General features: G+C 33.5%; 3 protein-coding genes across 6 annotated transcripts; all 3 read right to left on the reverse strand.

The window, feature by feature from the left end:
• Positions 1-133: 133 nt before the first annotated feature.
• On the reverse strand, positions 134-3450 carry LOC149735362 (ankyrin repeat and SAM domain-containing protein 1A-like). The gene is made up of 5 exons (XM_089878968.1): positions 3380-3450; positions 3011-3196; positions 2302-2460; positions 1815-1952; positions 134-663 (listed from the first exon to the last, which is right to left on the reverse strand). Exons 1-5 carry the CDS (start codon positions 3380-3382, stop codon positions 580-582), a joined length of 570 nt encoding a protein of 189 aa, XP_089735094.1. The 5' UTR covers positions 3383-3450; the 3' UTR covers positions 134-579.
• Positions 3451-4065: 615 nt separating this feature from the next.
• LOC149735363 (uncharacterized) lies at positions 4066-16672 on the reverse strand. Of its 3 annotated transcripts, none has more exons than XM_089878877.1 (23): positions 16294-16672; positions 15740-15885; positions 14969-15155; positions 14491-14611; positions 14112-14187; positions 13891-14054; positions 13766-13812; positions 13169-13421; positions 12623-12777; positions 12206-12357; positions 11710-11943; positions 11267-11404; positions 10662-10823; positions 10090-10310; positions 9720-9857; positions 8865-8997; positions 8307-8457; positions 7633-7969; positions 7221-7440; positions 6886-6983; positions 6377-6547; positions 5784-5971; positions 4066-5525 (listed from the first exon to the last, which is right to left on the reverse strand). In XM_089878877.1, exons 1-23 carry the CDS (start codon positions 16367-16369, stop codon positions 4963-4965), a joined length of 4131 nt encoding a protein of 1376 aa, XP_089735003.1. In that variant the 5' UTR covers positions 16370-16672; the 3' UTR covers positions 4066-4962. The 3 variants fall into 3 exon arrangements, with proteins under 3 accessions (XP_089735003.1, XP_089735004.1, XP_089735002.1); XM_089878878.1 differs by having other exon boundaries at positions 7633-7975; positions 13169-13403; positions 16294-16671; XM_089878876.1 differs by having other exon boundaries at positions 7633-7975; positions 16294-16669.
• A 436-nt stretch (positions 16673-17108) lies between these two features.
• Positions 17109-25210, reverse strand: LOC149735364 (nucleobindin-1-like). Of its 2 annotated transcripts, none has more exons than XM_089878925.1 (11): positions 24929-25210; positions 24576-24683; positions 24110-24236; positions 22486-22592; positions 22043-22228; positions 21045-21135; positions 19849-19907; positions 19435-19620; positions 19054-19236; positions 18562-18705; positions 17109-18300 (listed from the first exon to the last, which is right to left on the reverse strand). In XM_089878925.1, the coding sequence occupies exons 1-11, from the start codon at positions 25091-25093 to the stop codon at positions 17734-17736; spliced, it is 1923 nt and encodes a 640-aa protein (XP_089735051.1). In that variant the 5' UTR covers positions 25094-25210; the 3' UTR covers positions 17109-17733. The 2 variants fall into 2 exon arrangements, with proteins under 2 accessions (XP_089735051.1, XP_089735050.1); XM_089878924.1 differs by lacking the exon at positions 21045-21135 and adding an exon at positions 20815-20905 and having other exon boundaries at positions 24929-25198.
• Positions 25211-25677: the final 467 nt, after the last annotated feature.

The following is a 25677-nucleotide window of genomic DNA, read 5'->3' on the forward strand; positions in this document are numbered from 1 at the left end:
CCACTGCCGAAGGTAGATAACTAATTACAAGAAAATTTATATCTTGAACGGAATTTCTAATTGATAAGATTAGATTATGCAAAATATTGAGACGCATTTTCACAAATAGTATGTCACATACTATAACAGCAACTTGAGATATACGATGTTTACTTGTCTCGTGATTGCAAAATAAAAATCATAATTAACCAACAATAATATTCAGCAATAAAACAGAGTAAAATAATCAAACATTTCGGTGTAGGTTTTTTACTTTTCACATCTGCCATGACCCTAAAAATATACTTTACATAACAACGTATTGTTAAAACCGATGTAGAAATTGAATTTCCAGAGGAAATACCTAATCGTTTAACTCTTAGAGATCCAGACATTCATTTGGGCGAACACAATACTTGTAGCATGCATGCCTATTATATATGGGTGTTAATGCCGGATACTAGCTACGCCACGAGCCTCATAACAGATCCACAGTACAGAAATGGTTAAAGACCAACGCGATAAAACGTTTTGTAAAGACTCCGCAACAAGAGCATCTTGATATGATATTATTTTGTTCATAAAACTTCAGCGATTTCCTCAGCTTGGCTGGTTTTTTAAAATGAGTTGATACGTAACTTCGAAAGCTTGACCTAACGTAAGTATGATCTCGTACGCTTTATCCTGTATAGGAAAAAAAAAATTATCTTTCTGAATATCACATAGTAGGGTGGGGGAAGACGGGACACCTTTAACACATAATATCCAAAAATCCTGATGGTGTTTTAAACAATTAAAAACGATGTATATGGGTCGTGGCTATACAGTTTTATAATTCTTTGAATGTCCTTTGTTTACTATCAAATAGAACAAGAAAATAGAATAAAAATGTGTCCCACCTTCCCTCACCCCACTAAATGTCAAGTATATCTCTAATGGCCAAATGTCGCGATGAAATATAGAAAAATATCCTGGTCTACCAAACTATGTTCTCCCACTCTAATCGGTAAACACTCATTCGTAATTTGTATGTGTTCTATACGCCGTGTCTTGCCATAATATCTCACCTATACGGAATATAATTATATTTGTACAATGGAGCGGTTATAATCAGCGCCAGTGTTTTTGTGTGGCGTTATTTAGAAGAGATAAAATAAAGCTGGGCGAGGGCAAAATATTTCAATATATTCTGGGTTTGAATGAATGAATGTAACTTACTTTATCCTCGCGTGGCCGGAAAACGACAGTCGTTATCACACGGGTTTAACACCTCGTGCCAGCTTACGAGTTACCATGTATGTTACTTTGTGAGTGATTATTTTTTTTTTGATTTTTTCATTTCTTTATGTATGGCTGATAATTTAGACAACCCATTAGTGACCACTGGGTTTGTGCAATTGCCGTTAAGTGTCTTGCCCAAGGACACATACGCCCACAATGGTAGCAGCGACGAGCCTTGAACCCATTACCTAATGGTTACAGGCAGGCGCGCTAACCACTATGCCACGGCGCCGGTGTTTCTAAATCAAAAAGATGTATCAAGTCAGCTTGAGTTTAATAACGCAAAGGTTTATTCTAACATTTACATCTTGAAGCTTATATAACAGTAGGGTAGGGGGAGATGGAACACCTTTTACCTCTGTATTCTCGTCCCATTTGTAGGTAAAAAAAAATATATATAAAATCGTATCTGCACGACTCCCATAGGCCGCTGTTAATTGTTTAAAACACGATTAGGATATTTAAATATTATGTGCTAAAAGTGGCCCGTCACCCCACCATCGTTTACATATATATATATATATTGTTATATTGTAATATAACACAGCTCTTACCAGTGTTGTGACACGGAACACATGGCAGTAATGATGGCCCGTCCTTGTATCGTGTGTAATGTAAGCAAACGTGGAAAGATCTTCAGAATCCTGGGAAGCAAACGAAATATCTTGTATCTCATGCTCCATAATTTCATGCTGTGGAAATAAAATATTAGTGCAACTGTATTTCCCATTCGTTTCATTTTTAGTTTTGTATAATACAGTTATATCTAAACTGTCATACTATTAACATATAGTACTGTAGGATAAGATGAGAAACAGCAGTATAGCACTAAAAACTTCATACTTCTTGATCCTGGTTTGAACAATTAACAACGTTCTTATATAATTGTTTTAATGGAATATAGATTTCAGAAGGTATTTTTTTGATTACTGCCAAATGGGATGAGAAAACCAAATGAAAACATGTCCCATATTACCCCACCTTACTGTATATTGTACAAGTGATGTGATCGGTTAGGTGACCTTAGTTTGATAAACTTACCTTTGATTTAAAATCGATGAACTTCACGCCCTTATAATTGATCGATAAAGTTATGGTTGGTATTTTCTTCATCGAATCGGTTGACTTCTTCATTTTAGCGCATGCTTCTACAGTGGAGGGAAGGCCCTTGAAGTCCTTTATCAACATCGAGCCGAGATACTAGGTACAAAAGGTTATTTAATAAATGTAAATATTTATAAAGATATATTTGGTAACATAATAAACCATCAATGCAGTATTTTATGGCAACTCCTGACAGGAAACGACATACAAGTAGCAACCGCAGACTATGGGCAATGTGGGGCACCAGTGTTGTAACTTTGTGTCGCGATACCAGGTGGAACTGTGCAGATGGTGTGAATGCAACAACTTATATTCGCCTTGCAGACCAACTTTATCACACGGATTGTTTATTTATATCAGCCCGCGTGCTCTCCTACGAGTTTGAATGTTTTTAAATTATTGGACCCATATTGGCCATATAGATTCAATTTCGTCGAATTGCTGTTTTTAATTATTGCGCTGTTAGTTTTTGCACATTTAATTTTTAAACCTCACGCCTGAAGCCTCACGTTTCTTGAGTGCAACGAATTCATTGTAGGTTACGTGCCTTTTCATTAGAGACGAGCTCTATTTTTGCAGAATAACTGATAAGTTTGGGACGATATATTTCGTTACCAATACCTACGGAATGTTGCATAACACTTACATATGCTTGATAGTTGCAAGAGTCAGTCACAAGGTGTTCAGGAGCATGGCGCCACGAAGTGACGTTCACCCCGCTCGCTGCTTCATTTGGAGGACGCATTGGAAGAGAAGATTCGGATGCAGAAGAACAAATGAGGACCTTTGCCTTTTCAGCATCCGGAATATCGACAATAATCTTAGCGGATGTCTGTTAAGAATTAAAAGATTACGGTAGCTGCAAAGTCTAAGTTCTAGTTAAATACATTATGGTTAGTTGTAAAGGGCGTTGTTAAAACGATGGTCACGGTGAGAAATGGGGAACACACAGTCATATCAATAATATTACGTAAACTAAGAGAAAATAACAACATAGAAACAAAGGGTTCGTTACCATTTAGTTTTCATTTCCTGTCCGCGACAATAGGAATATTAGTTAACTCCAAAGCCTATAGTGGTCTAAATGGAAATTAATCAAAATTTAATAAAATAAAACTTGGTCCTATTAAAGCTTCGACATTTTTGTTTGTATATTAATGTAACAGCAAATATCTCAGAGAAGTTAAACAACAAACTTTAACGTTCCATTTCTACAGACCTACGACTACATTGTACTACGAGTCTACGACTAGGCTACTTATTTTAAATTTCACAACCTCTGCTGGAAAACAAATAGCAAATATTGTATACGAAGTTTATATCTCACAACTTACATACAATACATGTAACCTGAGAACGTCCTGTTGCATGTATACACGTCCCATTTACATTACGTACACAACTCAACTCAGCTTCGACGTCATATGCATCTGCACAGTGTGATGTTGCCAGGAAGCGGTTAGCCGGCGTCATTTCCGTTCTACAACAGTTAGGATTTGGAGTAGGTAACAACATCAGTTTATAAGGTTGAGAATTGGTTCATGCACATGTCATCTGATGATGTCATTCCGTTATGCTGATTTCGAAGTCGCAGGTCGGCGTTTGAGCTGTTGAAGCTGTCGTAATACCTGTTAACACAACTAATATTTTTGTTTAAGAATTTGCCTGAGACAAAAATTAAACTCGGATTCACAACACGAGAAAAGTAAATAGAGATTTATTTAATTCCAATGGCTTCACATAATAAACGTTGTACATTTTTACTGGGGGTAACATTATCAAAAATACAGTTATGCACAATTAAAATAGGTAAGAATCATTTTAGACTTTCTGCACAACGAAAAGCTAAGTTGTTCATGTTACACAAATAATGCAATCATAAAACCAGGTAAAAAAACTTTTGGCATATCAGTAATTTGTGATGGCATTTGACTGATGAATTAGGCAGCTGAATAAATGCATATTTTGAAGGTAAATGCTGTTGTTCACAATTTGAATTATGAAAACATACAAAATATATAAACTATTCTTAAATCAACACTATAAATACATGAAACACAGTAATAATGTATACATTAACCAAGTCAGCTATTTTCTTCATAAACTTCTGCTTTAGTCGAATGTCAATATTCAATGTCAAATTTAAATGAATACCCTACAACAAAGTATCACACTAGGCAATAACAGAATACATGTGTCGTGTAAAATAATTTGTATAAAAAGTAAATATCTGTATAACAGAAAATAGGAATAAACTATTAATACCAATATTGTTAAAAATGTAATAAACTAACAATATAGTCAAGTGAAACTATTTTTTTTAAAAACTTCAAGGAGTATTTGGTTCAAATCTGGCGTGGAATGATATAGTAGGGTGGGGGAAGATGGGACACCTTTAGCACAAAATATCTAAACATCCTGATCGTGTTTTAAACAATTACTAACGGCAATGGGAGTCGTGGGCATATAGTTTTATAATTTCTTGAATGTTCTTTGTTTGCTAATAAACGGGGCGAGAAAATAGAGGTAAAAGGTGTCCCGTCTTCCCCTACCCCACTGTATAAATTATAAAAATATTTATCTAAGTGAATCCAACTACTAACGTTCAGTTTTGTTTGGAAAATAATTTTCATGAGCTTTCTGGTTCATTACCACCGGTTCACCAAATATCATGGGAGGTCCCCTGGGTGAAGTCTTGAATCTATAACTTGGTTTAGGTTCCACTGGATGCACTTGCCCTGGGTAATGCATGTGGACTGTCATTACATCGCCTGCCTTCATTGAAGGGGGAAGAGATAGGTCAGATATTTGATACGCTGACCCTATACTGTTGTTAACCTTCCCATTAGTGATTAGTTCCTCATTTTCTACAAAATGCTGCTGCCTGGAAGCTGGTACTGTAAAACTAGGTGTTTTTCTATCTCCGTGCTTCTTAAACAGCTTGAATGAAAGGTTCTGGACAGGTAGGACAACCGTGCGTGGCAAAAACTTCTCCTGCGAACCACTGGAGTCCCTGAAATGTTCATGAGATGTACTGTTTGTTGATTCTGAGTTGTGGCTTGAATGGGAACTGGAGGAAGACCCGCGCGTGCTTTTGTTGGACGCACATTTATTTTGTCTGTTCATCAAACTTATGTTTAAATCATTTGTAGGTGGGGAATCTGAAATTATAAATGTTTTGCTTGACTGTAGAGTGATACAACAGTTTAAAACAGTTTGTTTACCCACAATTACAAAACAGTTTGTTTACTTAGGTGGTTAAAACTGACCTAAAGCATTGCAAGAATGCATGTCAATAACGAAAATATACCAACATGGCAAATATGCCCTAATATGTAATAACTACCATAATACTTTTGCTGAAAAATTGTCTTTCAAAATAAACTTACCTCGGATGTAAATACTTCAATATCACCCACCTATGTTATTGAAAGCATAAACCTCATCCTCAGTTTCTTCATCCATTTGTTTCAATGCTAAATCATCCTTGCTTATATATTGATGGGTTGGTGAATACTTCACTACTCGTTTATGATCACTTGACCCAACATTTGCATCACCAGTTGAAGGTGGATTGGAGTAGGGATTGCACAGCATGTAATGGAGTCTATAAAATATTTATATCCCATAAGGTTGTCAAATGGTTTGTGTTATTTAGGGGAAGGTGTGATATAATACGATGGGGCCGTGTTTTCATTCTCTTTTTTCCTCCCACTTGGTAGTAAACAAAGAACACTTACAGAATTTTATAACTAAAGCTCTGAACTTTAGAAGAACCTTGGTAATGACTTATATGTTTTGCTGAAGGCTGGCACTCAAAATGGTGGTCTGCCAATAAATTATTTTTTGATACTTGAAAAAAATTGTTTTTAAACTTAAAATTGTTATACAAATGTGCCCATCACAGAAAACAAATCATTCCAATGTGTATACCAAGCTCACATGTTACATATGTATATTTAATGACATGTTGCATGTGCACTGATACTGTTAATAAATCACATTACATTACCTTCTTGGTTGGTTGTCCATGGTGTATCTTACATTGCACATGACTGTGTCCCTGTTGCCAGTATATAAGTTAGTTGGAAGTCGTGGAAAGTTCTGAATCTCCGCCCACTGCTCTGCCAGTTGCTCCTGTTGTTGATGTTTGTCTTCCTTGGCTACATTTAACTCTGCCAACCTATTTAAGAACTACATGGTTAAAGCGTAAGGGTTTGTATGATTATAAGTGTTGTGTTTTAATACAAATACAATAAAATAGCACATGTAATGTATTCACTTTAAGCAATGATTATAAACCTGGAGTTTGTTGATTCAGGATTTGTCATGAAGAATTAATTCTTCCTATGCACTTGTTTAAATTATTTTTCATGATATAAATTATAAATGCATAAAGTTTACAAAAATAGGGTATTTCATTCATTTGTTAACAATATTTTGTGATGTTCAACATTAAGAACTGCTCTTGATATCTTTATGAGTAGAGTAATGAAATTATTACTAGAAACATGAAATAACCTTCTTGCTGCTCTTTCTTTGATGCGTTCTTGGGCAAAGATTGGAATTCCTCCGTTGCTACGGTTACTGTATTTGCTCACAAATGCTGGAAATCTAGGCTGGAAAATGAATAAACAGTTATATTTAACACTATGTTATATGAAAGGGATATGTAGCAGGTTTTACCAAGACCCATATTTGTAAGCAACTATCGTATTTAAAAACACCAAGATTAAGTTGAAAAAATGAAAATTTTCAAATATTAAATTTACTCAACTGAAAACAGTGTTAATATTGGCACCTAAAAACTGGAGCTATTGCAGGAGTCTCACAATAAAATATGTTAGTTACCAAACCTTTTGTTTTAACGATTCTTTCACCAAGATTTGCTCCGTATTTTTGTATTTAGATTTTGAAGTGGAGGTAGGAGCGGACACAGACTTTCCATTCTTCTGTTTCTTCTTTTTTTTCTTCCTGGAGGTTGAGGAGTAATGCTCGTTGTCTAACTTCTTCTTGGATGTAGGGGCTTCGTAAGGAACCTCTGGCTCAGATTCACTATCACTGTCTGAACTTGTTCTGTAATTTAAATATGAATTACAGTACACCAAGAAATAGCATAGGTTGTAGGGAAATGTTTAAACACCTTAAGAGTGCCCCATTTCTGTGCAAGTAAAATGTTACATCTGTGGCATTTAATGTTGTTTCAATCACCCACATTAAGTAACATTAACTTATAAGTAAACCCGGAGTGTTTTAATTCCCACTTACTCTGATTCTGAGGCCAAGTCTGACATGTTAAAATTTCGAATGGCATCTAAACAGCTGTAATCCAATGTATCATCTTCATTTATATCTTCTTGATCTTTCCCCACCTTTGGTTCCAATGCTTCTCTCTGACTTAATTGAATTGTGACATCACAGTTGTCTTTATTGAATGCATTGTTATTATGTATGGCAGTTTGAGAAGCAGTTTCTGCATTGATTTGATTTTGAACAATTGTTTCAAATACTTTAGGATTGTTTTGGGCAACAAGCTGAGATGTGACAGGCAATGTATTGCTTTTATTATCTTCAATTAGTTCAATCTTTTCAGGTTTGCCTCCATCTGCAACTAATTGATGAATATAAGATGCCAAAGAACATAACATAACTTATATGTCTCTTTAATTACATCCCTTTTGTGGAGTATTTACTACAATGTATTAAGTTGAGAGTACACAAAAATATAGTTTGCAGTTGAGAGTACACAAAAATATAGTTTTAAACAGTATTTGTTTGGCAATAAATAGTTATAAGCAATGTTGTTAAAAATAGAAACAGTTTTGTTAAAATACAAATGATGTTTTGTATTTTATAGGCCAAGCAAAGAAAGTATCTATAAATTATTAAAATGGTACCGTACTTGATTAAAATTTCACACAAACACTATTCCTTGTGCTTACCATTTATACTAAGAGTGTTAGGAAAACACTTTCCTTCCTTATTTGGCAATGTTGGTATTTTCTTTTCCACATTATGTTTACTTTGATCCTTTCTTTCTACAGATGTGGTTTGGTTGTTTGAGGAAGTTTGTAGTTTCTGTTTCTTCATAATCTGAAAGTGTTTGATAAACAGGATACATATAAATGTAACTTTTTATTTGATACACTTCATGCCAGCTTATGTATGTTACTTTGGGTGTGGTTTTCTTGGGGAATTTTTTTTTATGTATGGCTTATAAAATTGGACAACCCATTAGTGACCACTGGGCTGGATCAATTGCCGTTAAGTGTCTTGCCAAAGGACACATATACTCAGAATAGTAGCAGCGACAAGCCTTAAACGCTTGCCTTCTTATACAGTATACATCTTATACAGTATATATATGGTGTTAATTTGTTCCCTTGTAAGTTTTAATTTATGCATGGTGTATTTAAAACGCCATTAAAATTTAAAACCAAGTCCACAGTGGGCAAGCATTCACACCTAACAAACACAACTGCCAACAATGCAATGTTTACCTCTGTTGTCATTTGTAGAATGACTTTCGACTTTTTGACAGGATTGTCAAAGACATTTGAATATTCTAGAATACATTCGCACAATTTCCTTCCAATTAACTGGAAGTCAATGATGTTGAAATGACGGCCAATCCTGAAAATTGAGGGTGTCATATACCCAATTACTTAAAAAAAATTTACCAGTAGTCAGAGTACACTAAAAGAATAAATGAATGTAACTTACTATATCCTCGCGTAGCCGGAAAACGACAGTCCTTATAACCATGGTTTAACACCTCGTGCCAGCTTACGAGTTACCATGTATCTTACTTTGTGGGTGATTATTTTGGGGGGAATTTTTTCATTTTTTTATGTATGGCTTATAATTTGGACAACCCATTAGTGACCACTGGGTTGGAGCAATTGCCGTTAAGTGTCTTGCCCAAGGACACATACGCCCACAATGGCAGCAGCGACGATCCTTGAACCCATCACCAATGAGTTACAGGCATGCGGGCTAACCACTATGCCACGGCGCCGAACAAGACTACAAGTTTTACAACCCATTTAATATGAGGTATCAAATCGGAGCTCTAAATTCTGCAATTGAGTACTGCAACCAATATTTAGCAGATAACAGCGATTTTGATAAACCGTAACTCCACAACCTCTTAATCACTTTATTGACATGATCATTTTATTTACAATGAGTTTGCAAGAAAAAAAAATCCTGTTTTTGTTTTTTAAAACCTTATTAAAAACCTTAATATGTCCCTTATTGTAAAGAGCTTGTAATTGCTACATATGTTTGAGGGACAAAAGCTTAGTTTTGAAGGATAAAAAACGTGTTTGTATTAAACTTAATGGCCAACTGACCTGGATCCAGCTATTGTTCCAGCAAATGTAGCTTCAAGAGTGAAACTATTTGCAATTCCCATTTGTCGAAACATGACAACTCTACCAGTGGATTCTTTGCTTCGACGAACTGTGTATTTCGTGTCATGGAACGAAAATCTATAAAAAGAAAATTTTTGAGACATCGGTAGGATATTATTTAAGGACCTCTTAAAGAAATTATGGCATTGTCATTATGGGGTTCTCAAAACTCTCAAGAGCTTTCTATTGTTTTGTTGTTAAATATTTAAACTAGTCTGTTAGAAAGTCAGCGCCATTATCAGCTAATCAATCAGCATTGTCAGCTTTACAAATATTGATTTTCCAATTTTCGTTGAAACTTCAATCTCACCTGTTCGGCAAACATTGAAACATCAACCATGGAAATAAACGTTCCTCAACAAAATCAATGGCAGCTTTATATTCTTCATGCTTTTTTGGGGGAGCTGGTTTTCCATCTTTATTTCCCTCAATGTTTTCAGTTTGTTTTGGCTTCAAAGCTTTTCTCTCACAGCCGTACATAAAGACTTTGTGTTTCCTGCTGTGACCGTGAAGGTCGCAGTAAAACAAGATCTGTTTGAAAGAACAAGTTCATGCTAAAATACTGTTAATAAACTGAACAAAGTGTAAACAAAATATTGAAAATGTATTTAACGAGATAAAAACTTTACAAAATTAAAAAAAATGATAATTCATGTATTAAAAATGAAAGTACAAATATATAATAAATAAAATATAGAATACAAAACTTACTAAAACCATAGTTTTGCAAGTTGAACTATAACAACTTACACTTTAAAGTCTTACATTTTCTCTAACGAATAACATTATTAGTAAACCATGTTTTATAAGAATAAAATAGTATAAAACTATCAGAACTTCTTAGCAATATTATAGATCTTACACTTATTAAGTGAAACCTACTGGGTGGTCTTTGTTAAACTGGTCCACCATTTCCTTCGTATGCCATATAGTAGGAAAGTAAGATTGTTTTGGGTGACGATAGTTTCTGTTTAAATCTCTTGCAGCAAGTGAGGTGCGATAGTTACCAACTATTACACCATCTGGATTAAGCATTGGCACAATCTGTATTGACAAACATTTTGTTAAATATATAAAAAGGCTAGACATGGTACATGCTAGCAATGCATGTGTTTACCTCTGTTGTCATAACTGCTGGCAATGCTTGTTGACACACAGATAAATTACGAGAATAACTTGATAAAGTCAACGGGATCATTTATGTAATCCAAAACCAATACAATACCTAATTGACTTAGGTGATTAACTTTTACAAATGAAATCAATTACAGTTTTACAACCTTATTGTACAGCCTAATTGGTACAGTGGTACTGACTTATTACATTAAAAACTTTGATATTTAATGTAACGCATAACTTGTTAAATAAGATTTTTGTAATAAAGAAAAACAGAATATTGCAGCTCCTGTATGTTGACAAAACATTAATTAAGCATTAGTGAAGAATTAGAAAATGACAGAACATCTAAAAATCATGAAATATCGAACTTTAAAAATGAACTTTTTTCTCAGTTGATCAGCAGTGTTGTTATCTGAGGTGAGAAAGTCAAGCACCCCCTTCATCATCCAACTTGATTGAGACTCACCAGGATGTACACGAGCTGTTAGAACGATGCCTTGCTTGCTCTGTAGTGAAAAGTCATTTGTTATGCTATTATTTTTGTTTCTATTGTATTTTGCAAAATTTTAAGCGGAGTATAACAATTTTATGATTTAACACTCTAACAAAATTGCCACTCAAACTGAAAATATTTATTTTTGCTGTACTTACTGATTTAAATGCATGTTTAAGTGACAAAGCCAATTTTAAATTGCACTTTTATTGAAAATTAAGTCTTACCTGCAATCTAGACTTGTGCTAGTGTTTTTATATTAAACATATTAGTAAAACCAACTTCTGGCATATGAAACTTTTTTCATTAAAATCCCACCTGATGTAAATCCTTGTATTTGTCTTTTTCTTTATCAGGAAAATGAGTGACAGTGAGAAGGAAGCAAGTGTTTCCTGCATCAGTTTCACACAACACCTCCCTCTTAACATGCTTGGATGAGTTCGGACACGTCATAATCTCATCGATATGTCGCAGTAGGTCGGAGTAAGTATACGGGTAGCAGTGCGCGAAGTAAATTGTGTCGTCTTCACATTCAGCCCAATCAAATGAAACCTAAGAAGCAGATATTGTTCATAAGCAATTGTGAAGCATATTTACAATGGATAGTCTTAAAGACGCTTTTTAAATCTTTTTCAAATTCCATTTCATACACCTCATGCTTCCCAGTATCAGCTTTGTGGGTTTTAATTTTTGTTGTTTTCTTGTAGAAGTGTCTGTTTTTATTTACAAGGTTAGACTAAAGCATGTTATTAATAAATTGGGAACATTTTCAAATCATTTGCACATACCCATTCACAAACATAAGAATACCAACCTCAAACTTTAGGCAGTAATATTGCAGGTCTAATGATAGAATTGTATTTCTTGTATTTGCACAATAAGTGTAGCTTATATTCTTCCCACCTCTGTGCCAACCTATCCCTTTCTCTTTCGCAAGATGTTCAGAATATAACAAGGGTTTCATTCCTAAAGGAAAATACCATTTTGGCATAAATCTAATAAAAAAATTATGCAAAATTTATTTTTCAGGCTAACGTATTGGTATCGTATTTAAGTTATGAACAATGTTGGTCCTAATTTTCAAAACAGTTAAGGGCGTGGTGTACTCATATAACTAGGATAAAATATTTCATAAATTTTAAAACATTTTTAATAGAAACTATACCAAATTATTAAAACAATTAAATCAATTAACAATAATGTGTGGTTTTAGGAAATCAGATTCTCTTACCATAGTTGTACAAGCTGTCCTTCTTAAGGAAGTTGATGATGCTGAACTTGTAAGTGCAGTTTGGTTTCGCTTGTTGAACTTTGAAGTAGTACCACTGGGTGTGTCGGTTAGTGTACATATCAGTTTTGAGGACTAACTCGTATTCTAACTCCCCTCTGTAGGTGAAAGGTTAAATGCAAGATGCTAAATATGTAAACAATCTACATAAACAACTTACCTAATCAACATATATAAATTTGACAGGTTGTCCATTTTTTGTAATAAAAAAACAAGCCATGGTGTATTTACATTTGCTATTCACATTATTATAATGAAGGAACTTTATTTTGAATGAGTACATGGTGACAAGGCTACATTAGCTTTGTACTCGTACTCAATTACTATGCCTATAATAACATATACAAGTATTGTAAGTTTTGAACTCAAATACTAGGTGGATATAAAATATATGGATAATTTGGTAATGGGCCAATTAAAATGTATTTCTGGGTATCAGTTTTACCACTCACCTAAACTCCTACATAATAAAAATATAAATTAACTTACGTTCTTCTTGCTTGTCTTAAATTTCCCGATTCAAATCTTGACTCGAACACAAGAGACTCTGGCATTCCATCAGGTACAGAGTGGGGTGGGGGTGACCTTGAGGATCGTTCACTATCATATACCACTGGCTTACCATGCCACATGGGTTTAGATAACCCATTGGTGTGCTTGGTGTATGGGGCAGTTGTTGACCGTGGAGACATGATACTCTCATCTTCATTGGTTGCGCGATTTTCTGGCAGTTTAGGTTTTACTGTGTAGAAGTTTGTATGGTTTATGAATGTAACTTAATATGTTACAATAGTTAGAAAATTAGATTAAAAAATTTACAGTGAGGTACCCCAGGGTTTTTGAAAGTTAAGCCATAATTGGTAGATTACCTTTCCTCATTTGACAGTTTAAAGATAACTGTTTAATTAAATTGTATAAACACTTTGACTTTAGTAACCCTTAAATTTAATTAAAAATTAAGTTGGGACTTTTACATACTTTAATGTCAAATTTGTTATCCTACTTTTCATAAATACACAGAATATATTATGTATGAAAGCAATTTAGTAATTAACTTATTGTTATAATATTTATTTATTAACTCACTGAATGCTTCGCCATACATTTCATCTTTAGGGCAAGACAGAATAAACCTGTAATTCGACATACAAAAGCTGAATTAATAAACTGAGACTATAAAAATATTATGACAGACTTTTGTTATTACTTACTCAGGGCACGGGCAAACAGGGCCAAAACCATTTGGCCAAAATGGTCCAATTCTGCTCAATGCTATTCCATGTTTATTGAGATATTTACCATCACCAAGTTGAGTTAATTTTGACCGACGAGACTTTGAATTAAGAAGACTGTTCATGCCTTCTTTGGTATAAACCTGAATTATATTTGTTAATAATATACTTGTTTATATTGTTGATTTTTGTTTGTTTACCTGAAAACATTGCCTGTTAATACCATAGCTGGGCAGAGCTATTCCAGTATATTCCCCAACTTTTGGGATCAAAGGCCTGTCAAGATATCAAATAAAAATGGCATGAAAAAAATAACAAAAGCATATATATAAACTGTTGCTGGAAGGTATAAAACAAATGTGAATCAAAAACTTTTTCACAATTTAGCTTTGATGTATTGTGACCTTTATTTATCAGGTTTAATATCTATCAAAATATGAATATTCAATGCAAAATGGTTTATAACCAATAATCTGCAAGTTAGTAAGCTAGAATAATGTTTTATAAGAAGGTAGGCCATAACATAAACACTTATTAATGTTTTGTGTCATATTTTATAGCATGAACACTTAGCATTACTTTAAAGTGCTGCCGGGAAATCCTCTTCTAGATATTGAGAACAGGTTTGAACTGGAATGATCGAGTAAGCTTAAATCTAATCCTCCACACATGCTGTTGGTATGACGGTCAGACCCATATGCTGGAACAAAGTAATTATCATATAAGTAAAATTAAACGGATAAACTGCACAATAAGGGACACACATTTTCTATTTTAAAGTATTCCACCACATGAATAAAGAAAAGTATTACTTTAAATATGATTACAAAAATCATAATACTTAAGATGGCTAGTGTAGTTGACCATTTGAAACATGAATGAACAATTTGATTTACCACGCTTAATTTAAAGGTATCTACTTCTGAAGATAAAGCATAAAACTGAATACTCAGCAATAGCAATTACGGTACTTTCATAATTCTATAAACAGAACTATAGTTGAAAGTTGACTTAACATATTATTAATACATAGCATTCTATGTTACAATTATATCACCTCTACTTCGAGAACCAGTTTTCAGCAACCTTAAATTTGCAATGGAAGCAGGGAAATTTCCTTTGCTGTTACCAGAATACACCTGATCTGCTTGTGGAATATAATTCACATCAATGTATTTAAACTGGGCATCATTTGGATCGGCGGAAAGTTGTTGAAATGATCTTCGCTGTTGAAGGTAGTTGACCTGAAATTAAACAGTTATTAATTATATATATATATATATATATATAATTAATTAATTAATTAAATTGCATAAACAGTATAAATATACCAAACAATAATGCAGGTATACATCTAATCTATATTATATTACAATGCAGCATGTCAACAAACACTTTACCTATTTTTTTAGTGGATTACTTAAAAATAGAGAACTGTAAAGATGGTGCCAACAAAATACGTATAATCTATAACTCATAACTACTATGGGTATCCTAAATCAGTTGCCGTAGGTTCACAATAGGTGCTTTTGCAATATTGATCAATACGGGTTGGTAGTCTATTCACCATAAAGTGATATCCTTATGTGTACATTATCATAAAGGCAATATTAGCAGACTGTTATCTGCATGTTGTCCTTGAATTGGTGCAATCAATTACACAGATATGTTCAGACATGCCTTAAACAAGACCTTTGTTATATAAGTGCGCAATACTAACGAAACCATAGTAAACCTATTTTTTTCAGTTTTCGCTATTAGAGCAACTATTTTTACCCAAAAATCAAAATAGTTTAACAATTGCTTTATATATCAAAATAAGTCCTACTTGTAGCTTCAATGCCTTCCTTCTTTCTGTTTTTTTCTTGGCCGCCCATTTCTTATGTGAGGATACAATAGGAGCAAGGGCCTCCTGTACTTGATATGAAAGATCATTTTCAATCTTGGAGCGAAGGTTCACTTTCCAGCCTTGATCTGTGTTTAATGAGAAAATTAATTCGCGTCAAGGTTTTACCCTAAATTATTAGGGTTTTAGTTACACAGGAAAAACAAACAATTATTTTGATTACAAACAACCTGTGCCTGTGCATGTAGTTTCTTTTGAGTTGTAATGATGGAAAAAATGTAAGAATTGTTTGGGAAAACCCCAAAATTAATGATTTATCTATTCTATTGTTTTCAATCTGGGTTTCATACATTTCATGCCCATTTTCAACTTTAAAGTATGAAACTTATGTAGGTGATAGCAGCTTTAAACTTCAACATAATATTAGCTATAAGAGAGGGCGGTATATATGTTATGACACCATTAATAATCATTCCTGCTTAAATTGTCAAATCAGTAAAAATCTTTTATATAGTGAGGAAGTGAGCTAGACTAACCGTTTTCCAAGGACGTTGAACCGCTGCAGATAGAAATAATATCCCCAAATCGTGTTTTTCTTGAGTCTACCGACATGCACGAACATATGGTGAATTAAAATAGTAAAACAAATACAGTTACATCTGCAATACGTTCATCATATACCAGCTCGTAAAAATGTAAAAAGATTCACGACGTTTAAATAAACTTCGTTTTAAAACAAGGTTTAAGTACTAATACACTATATGAACGCTGTTTTACGGAAAATTGTATTATATATCCCAAAACTTTTGCGAAAAGATGCGCTTACAGGCTCCGCCAAGGTCAAACAGTGCTCAACTAACCCGGCGCAGCAAAAAACGAAAGAAAAACAAAGCGGCGTCCTCTTTTTTCGCGCGTCACCCCTGACGACGGGACTTTCCCTTAGTAGTGACCGGGAACAAAACGAATTCGATTGGGCTGTTTTTCCAAAGTCCTATACCAACTCTATCTAGCTGGTTATACGTCGTTGCCCTAATAAACTTGGGTTATCAAATGGATGAGTACCAACACGTAAAACAGGTTTTAATCGTACTGGCATTACCAGAGCCATAGAAATACCGACTCTGGGCATTACAATGTGCGCTAAATTAAAGAAAAAACAATATTTTGACACATAACAGCATTCAATATTCAAATTATTATGAAACAACTTCTTGGATAAATGTCTAAATCAGCGTCTGACTCCGCCTCAATGAATTCCTCTTTTTTATAAACTTGACATTTACCAATAGCTCAGATGTTATGAGTGACCTCTCTCATCTGTGCCAAATAGCTAGGTTGATAAAATCACTCATTTTTCACTCTCTTTAGTTTATTAGCTTATGTCAACCACTTGGCACAAACTGACAAATAAGAAATTGAATTCCCAATTGAAAAAGTTCAGTAACTGCGATTAAAACTGCAAAACAAAATAGATTTACAAGTAAAACGATATTTTGAACTGCCTTCCTATTTGAACAAAAAACAAACAGATATCTGTGTATAAAATAATTTCTAATGGAAATAGGCTTCATATAGATCTTATCAAGATAGAAGTGTACAATAAAACAGACTCTAGCATAAATAAATATAACAAGATTTTTAAAGTTTTGTCAAAAATATTTTAAGTAAAAATAACTGCGCTACGATGTATTATGTAGGCTTACATACAGAAGCCTTAAAATATAGGATTTGAAAGTAGTTGGCAGTATTTACATCAAACTTTCTATAAATGCACATTCCCCGACAGTTAGTACCAAGTATTATTCAATTCCTATCATGTAATATGTAATGCATGGTTACAAATACTCATTTAAATTTGATTTACCCCTGATGAAAAAGACTTTAGTTTGTCTAAGCTTAAGTGCGTTTAAATGTGAAATTCCAAGTCAGACAAAAATGATTTTGACACAGTTGATACTTAAAAAACACTTTTATGGTTAGGGTACAACTTGGGCTTGCTGGGCTGCTTGTGCTTGTTGGGCTGCTTGAGCTTGTTGTGCTGCTTGCGCTTGTTGTGCAGCTTGCGCTTGTTGGGCAGCTTGCGCTTGTTGAGCAGCTTGCGCTTGTTGAGCAGCTTGCGCTTGTTGGGCAGCTTGCGCTTGTTGAGCAGCTTGCGCTTGTTGGGCAGCTTGTGCCTGTTGTGCTGCTTGCGCTTGTTGTGCTGCTTGCGCTTGTTGTGCTGCTTGAGCTTGTTGTGCTGCTTGTGCCTGTTGTGCTGCTTGAGCTTGTTGTGCTGCTTGTGCCTGTTGTGCTGCTTGAGCTTGTTGTGCTGCTTGAGCTTGTTGTGCAGCTAACTGTGCTTGCTGTGCAGCTTGGTCATGAACAGGAGGTGCAGCTGGATCTGATGGTTTGAGTTGAGTATCATCATCCACAAGTCCTTGGGCTTTCTTTACAGTCTGAAGGTCTTTGTGAGCCTTAGCTACAGCTTCATCCTTAGCAGCACCTTCAGGCATGCTGTCCAGCTTTAACTTAATATTTGAAACCGCTTTTTCAGATGCTTCATGCTGTAAAAAGAAACACATAGATAATAATGAATATTCTAAACGTAAATACTACATATAAAAGTTAAGTAACAGTTCAAAGGCTGAAGTTTAAATGTCCTTAATTCTCTTTCCTTAACATAACTATCAACTATAACTGTCAACATACACCTCTAGGCCATTACAACTGGTTTCCTTTAAATTTCATGTACTATATTATACATACTCTAAATATTAAATATTACGATGCATTTTTTTGTATTATACCTAAATATTAAAACTTACCTTTGCCATTTCACTTTTCATTTGCAAAACCTCTTTACTTTGTTGCTGAAGATCTTTATGCAACTCCTGTATTTTTTCTTCCTGTTGTTTTATTTGTTGTTCCTTGTGTTCCAAGTATGCTTGTTCATGCTCTTGGATACCATCCTAAACAAGTAAGCAAAATTGAATACTTTTTCAAAGAGTTTTGGCATTAGAAATGACAGGAATTAGTATGCCAACATGAAACACATTCCTTTTTTAGTAAAAAGAATCAAAAATGGTAATAAAAATACTAAATATAGAATACTTTTTAATCTTTTTTCTATAAAGAGAGGATTCTTTTTTGATTTTTTTATATTTAAAAATATTTCCTTGAAATCTAAACAACCAATTAAGGACGACGTGGAATAATTGTGTTTGACCAAGGCACATACCAACACAATATATTATATAAGCAACACCAAGTCTTGAACCCATATAGTAAATACCCAAAACAGTATACTAACTCCTTACCAGTGCAGCTTCTCGCCTATTATCACCAAGTTCCCGTCTCATTCCACCCAACGTCTTCGCTTGTGCTTTCAATACTTCAAGTTTTGCTTTAATCTCTTGTTCTTGGTCAGAAATGTTCTCTCTGTATTTACGAAGCTCATCTTGTGTGTAGAGAGTGTGCTCCAACAGCATTTGGTCAATTGTCTTCATATGAAAATGGGATGAGTTAATACATGAAATAGAAAGAATTCACAGAAATGAATTTCAAAAGTTTTAACTCTTTTTCTTCACCTTCTATGTTTTTTTACAAATATTTTTACTCTTATTCTCTAAAATCAACACTTAAAATGCTTAACGGATTTCTTTTTATTTTAAATACAAGAATAAACTGTTACAACAAACCTTATAACTGTTTTCATCCGGGTTTGCAAACTCTGGTGTGTCTGAATATTTAAGAAACTCTTCCAGAGTGATGAGACCGTCATTGTTCTTATCAACCTCCTTCATCACGTGCTCCCGCATCCGTGTCCTCTCCTCTTCCATCTGCATGATGCTCTCTTCACTGTTGTCCGCATATACTTTGGAAAGCTGAAGAATAAAAAGATTTTAATAAACTTCTAATTATAAGTGTATATTTTAATTTAAAACTAAGTCAGGCTTCCGGCAGTCAAAAACTAAATAAGAAACTGTTTTTATTATATTATATAAAATGTTCAAAACATATTGCGCCAAAAGATAAGTTTAGAGTTTTCAAAGAAATTTTTATTATTTAAAGACTAAGAAGATGGCTCATTAAAACTACCATTAGATACTTACATCTTTATCAAATATAGCTTCAAGTTCCATTGAATCCATGTACCCATCTCCATTTACATCTGTAACATTAACAAAGTAAAATAAACTATCCCATTTCCCATACATATATTGTTATATTAACAAATGACAGATCCTGTGTTTGATTTATTTTGCAGAAATTGTATTTCAACAACTTTTGTTGTATTTTTTTAATTTGCCAATTAACATTAAAACAGTTAAAAGTTTTTACATCATATTGTGTTTTATAAACAACATCAGTAGTCAGTACATTCAGGTTTACCCCAATTACTCTAAGTATTCATTCTGTAAGATTAAAAAAGAAGATGAAGCATGCAATACAAACGAACAGGTAGCAAAACATGCACAGAAGGTGGGCGGCCAATCACATGCAAATAAATTGTATTATTGTTTTGTTTCATGCATTATTTATAATGGATTAATCAAAGGGTTAACAGATTATTGTATGCTGTTGAATGTTTAAGAAATTAATTGTGTTAATAAAAGAATGGTGCAACAAATTAACTAGATAAAGAAAGCGTTTTTTTTAGAAAAAGCCCTGACAAGATTTGAATGCTTTCTGTCTGTTTTTACTGATGTTTTAACAGCAACACAATATCCTGCATATCTTCAATATTAAAATACCTCTGCAGGTAAGCAGTAAAGTCAAAGAACTGTTTTTAAAAGAAGTAAAACGCAAGAAGGTTAAACAAGTACAAAAGACAAAGTTGGACTAATATAAAGAAGCCCTCATACTACGTGAACTTTTAATAAAAAGTTAACTTTTTCTAATTATTTCTTTCATTATCACCTTGCAATCAGTTGCTCTTAGCAAAAATTGCATTTAATTTTCACGACTTTTACTTCTTATATTTTTTCACTGCTGTCTTGAACAAATAGAACCACCCATGCAAACGTGTAGCACCTATGGAACGCAACAACAGTGAGCATGCGCCTGTCCTGCCTCACCATGCATTTTGAAGAAGGTTTTAGGATTAAACTCCTGTTCTCCAAGCCCATCTTCCTCATTCCAAACATCCTCAAGCTGTGCCTTGCTTCCCTGGATCACGAGGATCAGAATGAAAAAGGATTTAAATTAGAAAACAACATGCAACTGCACAGTGCAAATGATTGCGGGCAAAACATAGATATTTTGACACTACAGTGGTGCGTGGGTGCACAGACACACACACACTGACCATGTATGAAAAAGAAGGTTTTAGGATTAAATTTCTCATCCTGTAGACCGTCTTCCGTGTCCCATACATCACCAAGCTGTTCTTTGCTGCCCTATTATAAACACCATACTATGGTCTACTTGTACCAATAAAAGTGATTTGGTTGACATACCATACTAGATGTGTCTGTTGCCAATAAAATCACATTAAACTTATCATCTTATTGAATAGGCCAGTTTAAACAGCACTAAGTATTTGTTTGGTTTTGACTGTCTAAGGTGTAAAACTATAAATTATCCAGAAAAGTTTGGAAAATTACAGCAATTGTTATGTTGCATAGTTTAAAAAACACATAATTTTTTAAAAACTTAAAGTACCCCTACAAAACAAACTTTGGAAATACAAAACAATCAAACAGGGCAACCTTATACAGTACATGGTTCAGCCCGCAGACAATAAACTAATAAACGCAGAGTGTCCATGTCTATCAAGTATCAATGTATTTAAACAAATCAAAGCTTGAAGGCAGGATGTAACATAGGAAGTCATCATTTGTGACTTCTTCATCCGTTTTACAAAAGTTACCAAGAAGTGGTCATTGTTTACCAGTCCCATAAATTATGGATTATTTTATTGATTATTGTATTAACAAGGTACGCTGTACGCACACTTTGAAACAAAAGCAAACAAATCAATAATATGAAAAATTGACTAGGCATTTGTAGTCATAGTCGTAGAGTGTCCAAAAATTGAACTGACTGAATTAAGATAGAACTTTGTTTATTGGTCATTCGAGGGCAAATCAAATGGAATATAACAAATTTCCCAATAGGATGCATCTCTGGCTGCAGAGCATTAAAACTGCCATTTTAAGGCAAAATTATAATTGTTTTTACAAGAAACTCCAAAACATTTGTAATGAATTAAAATTATATATATATATATATATATATATATATATATATATATATATATATATATATATATATATATATAAATCACTCTTTTTAAACACTTACCGGGTGATGTATAGATGATTTATCGGCCAATTCTTGCTGATGTTTTCTGTAGTCATCTTCTGCCTTCTTTCTCTCCTGTTCATCCAACATCTTCAGTTTCTCTTCCCTTTTCATCTCCCTCCTCATCTCAAACTTCTTAAACTCCTCATGCCGGTCACGATCAAAATTTTCCAAGTCAGATGTTGCCTGGTGAAAGAAGAGGTTAAAATAAATTAAAAACTTCAGAATTTGTCCAAGCCTAATCATCATTCAAGTAAGACTGCAGGACCTCATCTATATGCAACCAGTTTTCTAATTTAATGTGATATATTTTCTAGATAAATGTGATATACGGTATGAGTTTGTAAATAGTAACTAACGGCAAAAACTGTAAAAACTAGACCTATTGCATACAGCACACTAAGTAAGTATGAAACAAGTTTAGAGTATTAAACAAAACTTACTGTTTTGATAAGTTTGGTCAAATCTTCTGCTTCAAATGTGTGCGGACTTCCATGGTCAAGATGGTTGGCTATTTGTTTAAGATATCCACTCCTCTGTACTTTGCGACCTGTGGTAACATACAAGATACAGCCATTATAAAAAGTGCACAAGCAGGAATATAGATTATGTTTCAACTGTAAAATCTGCTTGCATATAGTTATAAGCAAAACTATGGCCCAAACCAAATTGGGAAGAATTCAGGTAAAAAGCAAAACATGTTCTGTTACTTTTGCTATCATTTCGCAAACATGTTTGCGTTGTTTGGACAACTACTGTTTAATTGAAATAATGGTGCCAAAAGATCAGTGTTCTCAAAACACAGTAATATCCTACATAATTGTAATAGAAATTATACAATAGAGTTTAGAAAAGGTTGTTATTTTTCAAACATTTACTAGTGCTATACATTACTTAATTAGCACATTATTCTTAACAAAGAATTAAATTACTACATTTGGAACATAATCAATAAAAAAGAGAGAAATTATCGTGATCAGGTTTCTAAAATGGTAATTTAAGGAGAGATCCCTTTGGGCCTGTACCATTCGTTGCCCCAGGCATGTTTTAACTTTTAACACAATTCTGGTGACAGTACTAGATTGCACTGTATTTTATTATTTGTGTTTCTGTATAAAATCTACATTATAAATGTGAACTTTAATCTTTAACCACATATCCTTAAAATGAACTAAAATCAGTTCTAATAATAACTAAACTCAAAATAAGAATGTATTCACCTTGTTGTACATCTTTCTTACCTACATTGACTTTATATATACATTTAACCCTACCCCAGTTATTGATTTATATATACATTTAACCCTACCCCAGTTATTGATTTATATAGACATTTAGATTTAACCCTACCCCAGTTATTGATTTATATATACATTTAACCCTACCCCAGTTATTGATTTATATATACATTTAACCCTACCCCAGTTATTGATTTATATAAACATTTAACCCTACCCCAGTTATTGATTTATATATACATTTAACCCTACCCCAGTTATTGATTTATATATACATTTAACCCTACCCCAGTTATTGATTTATATATACATTTAACCCTACCCCAGTTATTGATTTATATAGACATTAACCCTACCCCAGTTATTGATTTATATAGACATTAACCCTACCCCAGTTATTGATTTATATAGACATTAACCCTACCCCAGTTATTGATTTATATAGACATTAACCCTACCCCAGTTATTGATTTAAGAAACAGTTTCCGACACCCTTTACCATACAAACGATACTGTTATCAAGAAAGCATATGCTACAAACACATCATAGATATTTATTTTAAATGTGTAACTATGCCTACTGAATATGGAATATTAAAGATAAACCAAACATAGACTCGAGTTAATTAATTACTACAAAATACAGGCGTATAAAAATATAGGAATACTTTAATACCTGACATATATATATGAAATGTTATTTTGTATTTATATGTGTGTATACATATATATATTATTATATATGCATTTAATGTATATATATATTATATATAAATATATATATATTCATAATATTGAACCTATTAAAATTTTTCATTTAGACATTCACCTTTGTCCAATTCAACCTTTGCATGCAGAATCTTTCTCAGTCTGTTTAATTCTTCTTTTTTTAAAGCATCAAGTTTTGTTCTTATTTCTCCAGATACGCTGTATAACTCGTTGCTTAATGCACCATTCTGTATAGTAAGTAAAGTTGATTAATTTACATGGTGAATCGTGTAAAATAATTATGCTACAATAAAGAATACTTAACGTAAAATTATTGCTGTCATTAACCATAAGATATCTTATAAACACATTTAAGACACAGTGTATGTGCCAAAGTTCCTTTTCTCCCAATATTAACATATAAAGATTTGTACATACTTACAAATGTTGTAGGTTACTTTAAATATGAAATAAAATACTTTTTGTATCTTCTCAAATTATAATTTGCAATAATGAACCTGTTTATCTATAGTTTTAAAAATTGACTTGATCTAGTAAATTTGAAAACGCAAAGACTGTTGAATTACTTTAATATCATCCAAATCGGCAGTTTCCATTTTCTTTTTAAACGACTCATCACTCTCAAGAAGTTTTATCACCTTCTGTAGATACTGATCATAATACAAACCTGTGTTCTAAAAGGGAACATAGATCAGAGGTTTATATTGAGTTTGCAACAGAATTTATGAATCTGTTTACGTCACACTAAACCTATTTAATTCAGCATGCTAAAATTTTTACATGCTGCGCAAATTGTTTATAAATTATTATTATTGGTGAAAATGTTGTAACAAATAATGTTATAGTCCCTTCTACAGCACACACAAAAGTATGTATATATAATTACTTATTTTAAAAGCATTGCATTATTATTACTTACTACAGGATTTGCATCTGGTGGGGCTTGTTCTTCATTCTGACTAACTGGTTGTTGTGGACGTTTTGTAGGTGCTGGTGCACTGTTTACTAAACTAATAAACGATAAAAGAACCACACACGAAATACATATGGTCCTATACATAACGCTGAAATGTCTGTAAGACATCTTCTATTATTATATAAGAAAAGTTTGTGCCAAAATTTTAACACGAAGGGTATAAACAATTTGCACGTGTCGTAACTACAATAAATTGATTGCGGTTCAAGCTATCAGTCCGGTTTAAAGACTTTCATATAAGGCTACGTGGCACCAACTACGCGACTTCCAATCTCCGTTAACAGTGCATATACAAAAACCTCATGCGCTGACGTAACATAACATTCCACGGTTGATCGATCATGCGTTTCTGCATGCCCCATAGATACAGTATAAAAAAAACTATAGGGCTCTAAGCTAGGCAACACCAAAGTCCATAGAAATCATTTATATGGACTTTGGGCAACACCAAACGCAAGAATGACACGCAAAATCGTGAAGCGTTCCATAAAAAAAGAGATTAAAACCATGATAAATAAATGCCGTAACATCTACCTAAAGTTCGTACAAATGTAAATGGTGAATATGTGTATAACCTACCGAAATTAACAGCATGTGCTAGTTTCTTCGCCATGCAAACTTAATAGAGATACTTTTTAAACGGTATCTGTTTGCTGATTTCATCCCTAATTTAAGACACATTGACCTATTCC

Source organism: Ciona robusta, chromosome 5 (genome assembly GCF_009617815.1).
Source record: "Ciona robusta chromosome 5, ASM961781v2".
Lineage (NCBI taxonomy): Eukaryota > Metazoa > Chordata > Ascidiacea > Phlebobranchia > Cionidae > Ciona > Ciona robusta.

Coding starts and splice junctions, on each gene's coding strand:
- LOC149735364 (XM_089878925.1), bottom strand. CDS start 25,093: ATGTCTTACAGACATTTCAGCGTTATGTATAGGACCATATGTATTTCG. Junction 19,908..21,044: donor AACCTTCTTTTTCATACATG/GTCAGTGTGTGT, acceptor TTAATGTTACAG/ATGTAAATGGAGATGGGTAC. Junction 18,706..19,053: donor ATAGGCGAGAAGCTGCACTG/GTAAGGAGTTAG, acceptor TTACTTGTTTAG/GATGGTATCCAAGAGCATGA.
- LOC149735362 (XM_089878968.1), bottom strand. Junction 1,953..2,301: donor TCATCGATTTTAAATCAAAG/GTAAGTTTATCA, acceptor TTATTTCCACAG/CATGAAATTATGGAGCATGA. Junction 664..1,814: donor TGTTCCGTGTCACAACACTG/GTAAGAGCTGTG, acceptor TTTCCTATACAG/GATAAAGCGTACGAGATCAT.
- LOC149735363 (XM_089878876.1), bottom strand. CDS start 16,369: ATGTCGGTAGACTCAAGAAAAACACGATTTGGGGATATTATTTCTATC. Junction 12,778..13,168: donor TTAAGACAAGCAAGAAGAAC/GTAAGTTAATTT, acceptor TTTCACCTACAG/AGGGGAGTTAGAATACGAGT. Junction 5,972..6,376: donor ATGGACAACCAACCAAGAAG/GTAATGTAATGT, acceptor AATATTTTATAG/ACTCCATTACATGCTGTGCA.